Below are 11,286 nucleotides of genomic sequence, written 5' to 3'. Positions count from 1 at the left end.
CTCTAAAACAACAATAGGTTGCGTGATTGATGACTCGAACATGCAGGCTTCCAAAATATTTTGTAGATTTTTCTTTAATCTAAAGCCGTTTCGATCGTGTCGAAGGTCAGTCCATAGGCTTTATGTACCCAAATGTGAACTGACTGATCAAGAACTTGAAGAAGTTGTAAGGAAAATCGACCATCATATTGAGAACAGTCGACGCCTTTTCGTAATAACCGGAGCGGGTATTTCTACGGAATCTGGGATCAGGGATTATCGTTCCGAAGATGTTGGTTTGTATGCAATCAGCGAAAGCCGACCCATTCAGTATGCCGACTTTCTAAACAGCGCCGCAAATAGAAAGAGGTACTGGGCAAGGAACTATGTTGGCTGGGATGAGTTTTCAACAAGAGAGCCGAATACAGGCCATTTTGCCCTGGCAGAGCTAGAGAAAATAGGCAAAATACATTGGCTGGTGACGCAAAATGTCGACGCTCTGCACACCAAAGCTGGTTCTCAAAGAATCTCAGAGCTTCATGGTTGTGCACACAGGTAGTGTATGGCTGTTTAGCAATCTGATTCACTTAGGCAATCAACCAGTCAGTCAGTCAGTCAGTCAGTCAGTCAGTCAGCACATCAATCAACCAACAGATCAATTTATCCGTTGGTCAATAATTGCAGTTAGTCAAAGAGGCAGTCGGCCAGTCAGTTAAAGAGTCCATGATTCCCTTTGTTGGTTAGTAACTTTGTCAGCCAGTTGGATCTAAACAACTAGTTGGTCAGTCAAACAGGTGCTTGAATCAAGCAATCAGTCAGACAATCAGTCAGTCAGCCAGTCAAAACAGGCAGTCAGTCAATATCTAGTCAGTTATTAATTAATTCACTGAATAATTAACTTAATCATAAAAATTACAATTTCCTCAATTGTGATTAGTTTCAAAAACTCCTAATTTCCACCAAATTTACTTGCCAAGTTGTTATCAGTTTGTTTATCAGACAGTTAAATAAGCGAATCACATTCAAATTTGTGGTTTAAATCAATCTATTACATTCAAAGTTGTAGTTTAATAAACGAATCACAACCATTAAGCAATTTACACCTCCTTTGTCAGTATTTTAATGCAAATTTTCCCCTTCTTTCATAACTTGGCTATTTATCTTTTCTTGGAAATTGTTTCTCCAGATAAACAAGTCACACTCCTGATGCATGGTTGTCCAATTTTTTAATCACTCGTATGATTACAAACCAAATTGGACTCCACTCAGTCCTATTACCATGACTAAGTTCATCATTAAGTCAGTTATAGGAAGTCAGGGTTACTTTCCTAAATATGTGTCCTTGGTACTTCAGATTGAAGTGAGTGAAATGCCTGGAAGTGACTTTAAGTACCTTCCACTCAACTCAGTTGCAGTCAACAACGTTTATAAGCTTGTCATACCTTGTCACTAGGAGTAAATCTCTAACCTTTCAGGGTTGTTTGCCTTGGGTGTAAAGAGCTGACTTTGAGGGACGATCTCCAACAAAGAATGAAAGAACTTAATCCCTTTTGGGAGGCTACTGCAAGTGGGCATGCACCTGATGGAGACACCTTTCTCTCAGATGATGAAGTCAAGGATTTTGCTGTTCCCACTTGTGTTAACTGTGGTGGCATACTTAAGCCTCATGTTGTGTTTTTTGGTGACTCAGTACCTAAACCAATGGTGTCATTTATTCAAGAACGATTACAGGAATCTGATTCAGTTTTAATCATAGGATCTTCAGTTGAAGTGTATTCATCATATCGCTTTGCTGATGCTGCCTGGCGGCAAAGTAAGCCTATAGCGATTTTGAATATTGGTGCAACAAGGGCTGATAAGATAGCCTCGGTCAAATTGTCAGCCATTGCTGGAGATGTTTTACCAAGACTTAAAATACTGTCCCATGTTTTTACTCTCAACTGTACCTGAGAATTCATAGACCTGATAATATTTTCTCTCTAAAATGTAGCCTGTGTTGTAGGTGTTTGGAATGATCATGAGCAAGATCCATGTGCACACTGATCCTACTCATTTGCTGGGTTAACCCTTAAGCTCCTAGAAGTGATTGACACAACTTCTCCCTATAATATCCAGCCATTATCCAGCACAGGAACTGAGAATATTCAACTAATCAGGTAGAAGTTATCTAGATCTAACACCAAATTCTTGTAACTCATTTAAAAGGAAACATGTAGCATCAAGGGGGAGAGAATTAACAATCACATCTTGAGAGTTGAGGGGTGAATGGAACACCTGCTCTGCTTGCCATATGAAATACCAATCACTTCAAATTCAAACTACTTGATTCTATAAATATTTACTATCCCATTAAGTCTGAACTTACAAGATAATGTATATTAATCCTGTTAAATATATTTTAAATAAGTGCTCATTGTGGGTTTATGTAAAGACAAATTTATAATTTCTAATACAGCTGTAGGTGGATTCCACCAACAAGTTTACGCTCCTGGTCTCCTGATTCTGATTACACTAAGATGATTCCTTGGGAAGATTGTAATGGTGCAGTTTGTCACATGCAGTTTTAACTGAACTTAGGAGTGCTTGTACAAACAAGAAAATCGTTATGATAACCTTACGAATGAATCATCAATTGATATGAATTGGGAGCCATCAAGGATGTGAACACCTTTACATCTATCAAAAATCCATTTCGGCTGCGCCTCATGTGCCACTGTTTTTTGTTCTTACCACATTTTGACGTCATCTGTGATCTATTACTGAACAGATGCACGGCACCTTGGAATCTATTTGTTAAATAGATAAGTTGACTTTGTTAGCAAATGGCTCAGAGGAAAAGGTCTACAAGGGCTAGGTTTTTCTGCTTAGTTATAGCATAGAAACTAATGGTCGCTGATTTTACCTTTTACAAAAATTAACTGTCAAATCTGGTACTTCAAAGCAATTTTTGCCTAGCGGGTGGGCATATGAGCAAAACAATCTTCAAAAGTTCAAATGCCAGGGGGGAAGGATGTTGAAGCGCTGCATTGATAAACACACAAGTTTGATTGAGATACCACTTTTACTAAGTGAGGTTCTTGTGCATAAATTATCTAAGGTAAATTGCCTGGTACCAGTACTGGCTGTATGTTAACATTTTAAATGAGAATGGAGTATTTCATACAATTGTTCTGCAAGATGTCCTCGTTCGTTACTAATGAACAGTTCTTTGAACAAATACAGATGGTTTGGCAAATTTGAGAGGTTAATGGTTAGAAGATATGTGAGACAAAGCAAACACAACTTTGGAGAATTAATTCGATAACCATAATTGTAAATTTGCAGCACTGTGGAAGCATCAACAAGATTTACAAGAAATTTTTCACAAAGAGTTCTCAGTCTGTCCAACAAAAACCTGTCAGCAAGTGTTAACAGATCCAAATAGAACTGTAATTCATTGTCATTCACTTGAATTTCTATGACTTTTTTTCTTAACACCTCACAACATGATTGAGAAGAAATCATTTCACTAGAGATCTCTTCATTTGGAGTGATCTTGCATCCATACATGTGATGTAATGCAAATTCAAAGACATCCTCAGAAATGTCTTGAAGAGAGATTTCAGACTGTGTTGATTCTAAGAAATGTTCTGACAACATGGCAGTGAAAACATCAGAGGCTGATTTGATAAGTAGCTTGTGTGCTACAACTTTATCCCCCTTTTCCATCACAAATATAATATCAGGAGGACCAAAGGAATTTGTGTGGTACAGGCACGAGGAACAATCTTGCTCATCACTTGAGGAAAGAGCCTGGATGTTGCTGAGCTCCTTTTTCAGCTTTTTCATTTGGTGCAGATCATCAGATGCATCTGGGTTTGACTCTTCAATGGTTGATGAAGTCAGATCTTTAGAAATACCTTCACTTTTCGTCCTTGTAACATTACCAGGGAATATTACTTGTAACTCATTTGCCAAAACTATCACAGATTCCACTGCAATTGGAAAGGTCTCACCAGTTGGAGAGAGTGATTTGAAAAGATCACACAGCATTTTTAAGCCTTTCCTTTCCACAAACATTTGCTGTCTCAGTTTAGTGGTCCTAGAAAAATGACAACATAGCTTTTAAATGTTGTTGTTGTTTTTTTTGTTCCCTAAAATATCCTGTGGTGGTATTTGAGTTCATGCCATTTAACAATAGCAGTAAGTTTTCCTTCAGGTGGGCAAGTGCTTCAAACAATATATTTGAGAAGTAAACATGGTGGACACAATTTGCTGGTTTATGTGGTACAATAGGCCATGCTGAAGAGGAGGGAGGGGGGGCAAAAGAGCAAAACACCCAATGGGACATATTTTATTAATATATATAGGTATGTCTAACGGTATATAGAAAATTAGGGCTTAATTGATTAAAGTGGCCTCCCTGAGGATGTCAGTGATATGGAAAATAATTTGTAATCTGGTATGGAAAAAGGCATACCATGTAATAACAAAATGCAAAGGACCCTTAGATTACATTTAGCTGAACACCCATACGTTTACTTTCACAGGATTCTCTAAGAAGGCCATTCCTAGGCACAGCTTTATGTCACTAGCCCCTGTGTGCAGGAAAGTGTTTCTAAAAATGTCTCAACAAAAGGTGAACATACATTTAGTTCATGAACACAAACATAATCCAAAATCCAAAAAAGGGTGTTGTTTAACATAAACAAAATGTGGAACTAAATACCTGCACAGGAGTGGCAGAGCAAGCACACATTCTTTATGCTCTTCCTTTGATCCTGTCAGAAGTAAGTTTTCAATCTCACCCTTTCCACAGAGGGTTTGTGCTTGGTTTGAAAGGATCTTTAATAAATGTTTTCCTATTTCCTGACAATGGCTTTGGGTTGCTGAGGACATGGACTGGTACAATGCATTAGGGTTGATCTTATCCTTTGGTCTAAATACATTGTCTTCAGAATTTTGACTGCCAAATCTTTTTCTGAAGGGTGTTGGCAATCTCTGTTCCTCAGATGAATGGGCATTTAATTCAGGATCATGGAGCTTCTGTGGATATGCATTTTCTTGATATTCACAATTCATGAAGCATAACTGGTGATGAATGGCAACCACAGCTCCATGCACTATTAAATCTCTGAAACAAAGTGCATTTTCTGCCAGAAGATTTAGGATACGTGCACACTTGGGGTTAGGATTGTTCACCAACCGCAGATAATCCAGCAAAGCTTGAATGCAAGGCTTGTTAACAAGATGAGTGCTTGGATTGGTCATGTGTGCAATACGCAATAGTAAGGTAAGAGCACTCTGGCCAAAACTGCGATGATGTAGACCTGACTGAACCTTCGGCGACAGAGGAGAGACTAACACAGGTTCATCTTGAACATTACTATTACTAAGAGGTAGGGTCAACAAATTTCTTTGGCCAACTGGGGAACCTGGCATTACCTGGGTTTGATTTTCAGTGCACATTGAATTAGGATCATCACAAGTCAGACCTAGGGTTGGTTCACATAAATCACATTCTCTCTGTGTTTTTGAAAAATCTTGATGTGACGACAACACTCTCGGGCAACTTGCTGTTGACAATGTTGCAAGGTCATGCCAGGAGGATGCAAGAGATGAAACACTGCGAGAAAAGGTGCATACTGACACCAATGTCGTTGTATCAGTCTGTCTGGCAGCAAAACTGAACACAGACTGTCCTATGGTACACACACCTGGAGGAGGGGTAGTCGGAATGGGTGATGGCTTTAGTTTGAGTCTCCTTTTGAATTTTGAAAGTCGCCCTGTCACTTTAGTGTCAGTGACCTCCCTTGCTGTTTCTTCCAGCTTCTTGAGGAAAGTTTCATCCTTCAGTGCCTCTGCACTAACATCAGAAAAAGAGCTTCTTACTGTGTTTGTCCTCATTGAGTAATCTGTATAAAAGTCTGCTGTAAATGATTGGTGATCTGTGAAACCATCATCATGATCTTCAAAGTCACTTCTGGATTGAATTTGATGTATAATCCTGTTAAGATGATTAATTAGACCAGGAACTAATTCTCCATTAAGGAGAATTTCCAAGTCTTTTTCACTGTGACAATACTGTGTAAATGCAAAAACAATCTTTTTCTCAAGAGCCAACCATTTTCCTGACAACAAAATCTTCAATAATAGTTCCAATGCTGAAGAATCACGAACCCTTACACGATTGATGCCTTCTCTGCAACAATAGCAGAGTCCTTCAATTGCCTTGACAGTAACATGCCCCAGCTCATCTCTTTTGAGTTGCTTAGTCAAAGCCTCTATCCCTCCTTCACTGCCTATACAAACACGCACATGAGCATGATGGGCTAAGTTTGCTAAGGACAGAGTGGCTGAGTTCCTCACTTGTAAAAGTTCACTGTTAGCTAGCTTAACAATGTATTTGACACTACCACAATCTTGAACTTGCTGAGCAAATTCCTTACTACATTCCTTGGTAAGCTCTGCTACAGTTTTTATGCAGCAATTCACAAGTGAAGGCTTCTGGGACTGCAAGATTTCCATGATGGTTTTAACAGCATCTAAATCCACTATGGCCTGTTTTCTTGCTGGATTTGTGCATACCATCCTCAATGCTCTTATGATGGACTGTTGGCAATCACTGTCAGATGTCTTTGTTAAAAGCTTAACAAGTTCATGAATAACTCCAAGCTCCTCCATGACCTGTACACTAAGCTCATCTTCTGCCATGTTGGCTAATGCTCTAGATGTCCTGTTTAAAATGCTGGTTTTCACATTGTTCTTTAGAACTTCAGCTGAGGGAACATAAAAGAAGAAAAAAATATACTTTATCTCTAAATAAGTAACCCTAGCTACCTTGAACTTCATGCTTCTGTAGTAATAAATTAAAGTTTAAAAACCTCCCAATAACTCAAACCACTTTCAATTTCCCACGAAGGTCCAAGTTGCTAAAGGAGTGGGAGTCAACTATATATTAAAGTGACAGCTAACAGGATAACCTCCATCATGCATGTTTATTTGCTCTACAATGTTGCCCATTCCTTGAAGCTTGCAGCTTTAGTTCAGCTTCATTCTGGGAAACTGATCACTGAACTTAGAACAGATGAAGTCCATGGGCAAATCTTTTTGCATGCTTTCCCGCCAAAATAAAGGCTAAAGTTAATTTTAGTTACATGTAAATACCACAAGGTCTTTGTAAAAGGCCAATCTCCAGACTGTCTAGCGAGAGGAAAAATATCTTTATGCACACCTCTAAACAATCTGCATGATCTTTGATAAGAAAGATTTTGGCAAGATTTCGAATTCTGCACAGCTCCATACTACATTATGCATACCATTACTCCTTTAACTCCCAATATCCGATTGTAAATTCTCCCTTCTAGCTGCTACACATTTCCCTGTAACTTAGTTATGAGAATTTGGTGTTAGATCAGGACAAAAACCTGTACCTGATAAGTTTGAGAATTCTCATTATCTCTTTACTAGATAAGGTGTGGATATTATTGGGAGAAGTTACATGTTAATCACTCCTGGAAGTTAAAAGGTTAAGTCTTTGATAAAGAAAACAATGCCAACACAATAGATTTAGTATGGGACTACGCCTTTGTTTCAGAATATCATGTAGTTACATGGAAATACTTCCGAGATTTGTTTTTCCCAAGCAACTATGTATATGGGGTTTTTTAAGAGAACAGTAGATCACAAAGAGTTGGATTTTGTATGTACTCACCAAGAACTGCTATTCCGTCCAGTCTCCTTATCTATAAAACAGACGAGACGCGATAGAATTAGCTAAAAGAGAACTTTTGTACGCAATTTCGACCCTACGGTAACTTACTTCTCTCCTGCTTAGTTCCTGACGAGCACAATTGGCCAGCACACTTAACGCCATGTCAGCGATTGTTTTATTCGGCAGTTGGATAAGAGCTACCAGTCGTTTCAAACCACCTTTTGCGCAAAAAACATCAACATTATCCTTGTCCTTAGTCATTTTTGTCAAAGCAATTAGAGACTTTTTAGTTTTGAAGTCTGATTTCGGGTTTAATTTTGAGATCAGGTCCTCAATGTATTTCGCACAAGCGGCCGCCATTTTTCCGACGTCGCTCAGAGAAGCTACTGCGCATCTGTAATGCGTTTTGGAGAGTGGGGAGAGAGGGGAGGAGGGTTGTCTCTTACTGTATCGTCACGCTCTAGCAAGACATGTAAGACACTACGCTAATTTGCTAAGAACTTACGTACGGAAAATTTACCAAGGTTAGTGATCGTTTTTTTTAGGTACATTTTTCTCCAAGAATGGCCATTTTTTGGGGTGCCGAGGCTTCGAAGAGCTAGAACAAGAGATATTTCTAGGAAATACGCAGCGATGAAGAGAACATCTTAGCAAGTAATGAATTTCAGCGTTTTTGAGTGCGACCCTCACCATCCAGCATGATCCCATTTTGACCCTTATTACCTATCGCTTCATCATTCCGTAAGTTTAAACGAATGAGCTTAAGTGCGAACGCTTACCTGAGTGTGGCATACAGGAAGTCCTGATCCCGTTTCATGCACGAATTTGAAAAAAAATTCACGCGTCACGAATGCTTTAAACATATCACGCATCAAGATTTGAAAGAGAAAAATTCAAATCTCAGTTCAGTGCAGTGCTAATGGTGCAAGGAATTGTTTACCACAATGCACTCTAAGTTCATTAGACATGGCATGGCCCAGGTTGATCGGCACGAAACACATTTTTCTTTGTCGTATTAAAATGGGTGAGGAAATGAACAGATTTACCTCATACGCAGCGGGGGAGGGGTCAGTGTTTGAAGCCGTTACGCGTTAGTGGCACAACACCTACTAAAATCCATTTAACCCTTTCACTCTCAACAAAACTGTAGTAATTTTTGTTACTGTCTGCCATACAATTCTTATGATGTTGGTTTGGAGAATTGTTTATTGGATCAATTACAGTAATAACCCGCTTATAAGAACCTGGGTTTTAAGAACCTGTTAGGCTAAAATTCTCATTTTAAGCCCCCTCTACATAAGAACCTATTTAGCCTAAAATTTTAAGTTAGGTTCTTATCAGTTGGGTTGCTGTAAAAGTGTCTTGGCAGAAACTAATAACTAACTGATTAAACTGTTATGTTTTGTTAAGAACATATAGTTTTACTGTATCTGCACTGAACTGCCTATAGGCATTGCTCTACATGGTACATTATAAATGATTTATTATGAGATGATACTGTATTTGCAATATATATACAATATATTCCGATGAAATACATATGCAAATTTAAGAACCTATTTAAGAACCTGTTTAGGCTAAATTTCCTTTAAGTACCATTTATATAAGAACCTATTTAGGCTAAATTGAAAAATTCAGGTTCTTATACGCGGGTTATTACTGTACTAATTAATCTCCTAACTGATATTTTCTTTGTTCTCATCACTACTCTGCTTAATATTGTATTGATATATAGGGAGAAATTCTGTCTTGGTGACTCATAGGAGTGATAGGTTTAAGACTGGCTCCATGCCTCTTTGCTTGCCCTCCATCAAAGTTGTTCTTCAAGATATACCCACCCTATTAATTTGTGATTTTCTTGCAAGTTAAACGATGGCATCAGGCCAGATCCAAACTGTCCTTGGTCCCATTCCACCCAGTGCCTTGGGCCGCACCCTCACCCATGAACACATCAAGATGGATTACAAATGCTGCCTGAGGCCACCCTGGAGGGAGTCTGATGTAGACAAAATGGCAAATTCAGAGTTCACTATGGCCAATCTTGGGTGGATACAGCAGAATCCCTACAGCCATAAACTGAACTTGGCTCTTGGAGATGAGCCCTTTGATGATATTATGGCAGAACTCAACTATTTTAAGCAGGAGGGTGGCCAGAGTATTGTCGAAGTGACTACAGTTGGTATTGTGAGGGATGTGGAATACCTTGCCAAAGCAGCATCGGCAACTGGCCTGAATATTATTGCTGGAACAGGTTACTACTTAGACTCCACTCTTCCAGCAGAAGTAAAGTCTTCATCGGTTGAAGAGCTTTCAAAGGTTAATTCACTTTTTATCAGCTACATGTTCAATACAGAGAAGTTTCGTCAGATCTTGAGAGAAGTCCTTCACCTTTTTTTCTTTCTTAGTACTTGTCATTTCAATGGGTGATATCCAGTTTTTGTACAGTCAATGAATAATTATTTTTCTCTTTCTTACTAGACCATGGTCAAAGAACTTACTGAAGGTGTTGGTGATACATCAATAAAGTGTGGTGTCATTGGTGAAATCGGCTGCTCTTGGCCATTGGAGCCCACAGAGAAGAGATCTCTCTTAGCAGCTGCCGCAGCACAGACTTCAACTGGTGCTCCTCTGATCATCCACCCTGGACGTAATGAGTCATCACCCATGGAGATTGTCAGAATTCTTCAAGAAGCTGGAGCAGACATCAATAAAACTGTCATGAGTCATCTTGATCGCACTATTTTTGATCGAGAAAAACTCCTGGAGTTGGCAGCTACTGGGATTTATCTGGAGTATGACTTTTTTGGTATTGAACTGTCATACTATCAGCCTAACTATGCTGTGGATGGCATCAGTGATGCACAGAGAATCCAGAATATTAAATTTTTGGCCTCAGAAGGCTATGAAGATAAGATTGTCATTGCACATGATGTACACACTCGCCATCGCCTAGTAAAGTATGGTGGCCATGGGTATGCGCACATACAAAAGAATGCAGTACCAAAAATGCTGATGAGAGGAATTTCTCGGGAGTTAGTTGACAAGATTCAGATCTCAAATCCTAAAACTTGGTTAACCTTCAAGTAAAACAGTTTTATTAGGGTGAACCTTGAATGTTATTAAGAATTAGAATAATTTTATGTAGGTTTTTGATTCAATGTTTGACTAGATATCACCCATGGCAAAATAGGCATGGAGTTGATGGCTCTACTGGGAGATTTTATAGGTATAATGTATGTTTTAGTTTGATCCAGTCATTTAAAGATTTATTAATTATTTACTGAATACACTCTTCATCTATCAACTGAAATGCATGAATAAATAAAGAAAACTTTTAATTTCATCAATAAAGGGGTAAGTTTCTATAGAAACTGTGGTGCTGCATCAGTGTGAGAGTGTAACAGGGTAATTTAGTATTATCAACTGAATTGATAATGTACATTGGCCACAGTAAAGAGTTAAGAAACTGATGTTTCAAGCTTTAGCCCTCTGGTAGAACACAGACAAAGGGTTAATATGTTCAAAACCTTGGCTTTGTAACTCTTTACAGTGGCCAATTAACATTATCAACATAATCGATAATATTAAATTACCCTATTGAAATTTCATCATTT

General features: G+C 38.6%; 3 protein-coding genes across 6 annotated transcripts; 2 read left to right on the top strand and 1 right to left on the bottom strand.

The window, feature by feature from the left end:
* The first annotated feature begins 10 nt into the window (after positions 1-10).
* LOC113684378 (NAD-dependent protein lipoamidase sirtuin-4, mitochondrial) lies at positions 11-2,463 on the top strand. Its single transcript, XM_027201741.2, has 2 exons — positions 11-534; positions 1,455-2,463. Exons 1-2 carry the CDS (start codon positions 41-43, stop codon positions 1,927-1,929), a joined length of 969 nt encoding a protein of 322 aa, XP_027057542.2. The 5' UTR covers positions 11-40; the 3' UTR covers positions 1,930-2,463.
* A 558-nt stretch (positions 2,464-3,021) lies between these two features.
* Positions 3,022-8,698, bottom strand: LOC113684375 (uncharacterized). Of its 2 annotated transcripts, none has more exons than XM_089189311.1 (4): positions 8,452-8,698; positions 7,673-7,703; positions 4,688-6,737; positions 3,022-4,060 (listed from the first exon to the last, which is right to left on the bottom strand). In XM_089189311.1, the coding sequence occupies exons 1-4, from the start codon at positions 8,542-8,544 to the stop codon at positions 3,109-3,111; spliced, it is 3,126 nt and encodes a 1,041-aa protein (XP_089045437.1). In that variant the 5' UTR covers positions 8,545-8,698; the 3' UTR covers positions 3,022-3,108. The 2 variants fall into 2 exon arrangements, with proteins under 2 accessions (XP_089045437.1, XP_027057537.2); XM_027201736.2 differs by lacking the exon at positions 8,452-8,698 and adding an exon at positions 7,781-8,073.
* On the top strand, positions 8,069-11,043 carry LOC113684376 (phosphotriesterase-related protein). 3 transcript variants are annotated; one of them, XM_027201737.2, is made up of 3 exons: positions 8,069-8,196; positions 9,538-9,988; positions 10,151-11,043. In XM_027201737.2, the coding sequence occupies exons 2-3, from the start codon at positions 9,545-9,547 to the stop codon at positions 10,757-10,759; spliced, it is 1,053 nt and encodes a 350-aa protein (XP_027057538.2). In that variant the 5' UTR covers positions 8,069-8,196; positions 9,538-9,544; the 3' UTR covers positions 10,760-11,043. The 3 variants fall into 3 exon arrangements, with proteins under 3 accessions (XP_027057538.2, XP_027057541.2, XP_027057540.2); XM_027201740.2 differs by having other exon boundaries at positions 8,115-8,326; XM_027201739.2 differs by having other exon boundaries at positions 8,125-8,413.
* Positions 11,044-11,286: the final 243 nt, after the last annotated feature.

This window comes from Pocillopora damicornis, chromosome 12 (assembly GCF_964200805.1).
Source record: "Pocillopora damicornis chromosome 12, jaPocDami1.2, whole genome shotgun sequence".
NCBI classification, from domain to species: domain Eukaryota; kingdom Metazoa; phylum Cnidaria; class Anthozoa; order Scleractinia; family Pocilloporidae; genus Pocillopora; species Pocillopora damicornis.
The sequence above is the reverse complement of the archived record's forward strand: the minus strand, read 5'-3'. Positions and strand labels throughout refer to the sequence as shown.

Excerpts from the sequence above, each read along its gene's own strand:
- LOC113684378 (XM_027201741.2), top strand. The coding sequence starts at position 41 with ATGCAGGCTTCCAAAATATTTTGTAGATTTTTCTTTAATCTAAAGCCG. Across the intron at positions 535-1,454 it reads CTTCATGGTTGTGCACACAG|GGTTGTTTGCCTTGGGTGTA; the intron begins GTAGTGTATGGC and ends CTAACCTTTCAG.
- LOC113684375 (XM_027201736.2), bottom strand. The coding sequence starts at position 8,032 with ATGGCGGCCGCTTGTGCGAAATACATTGAGGACCTGATCTCAAAATTA. Across the intron at positions 6,738-7,672 it reads GGACGGAATAGCAGTTCTTG|CTGAAGTTCTAAAGAACAAT; the intron begins GTGAGTACATAC and ends ATGTTCCCTCAG. Across the intron at positions 4,061-4,687 it reads GCTCTGCCACTCCTGTGCAG|GACCACTAAACTGAGACAGC; the intron begins GTATTTAGTTCC and ends TCATTTTTCTAG.
- LOC113684376 (XM_027201737.2), top strand. The coding sequence starts at position 9,545 with ATGGCATCAGGCCAGATCCAAACTGTCCTTGGTCCCATTCCACCCAGT. Across the intron at positions 9,989-10,150 it reads CGGTTGAAGAGCTTTCAAAG|ACCATGGTCAAAGAACTTAC; the intron begins GTTAATTCACTT and ends CTTTCTTACTAG.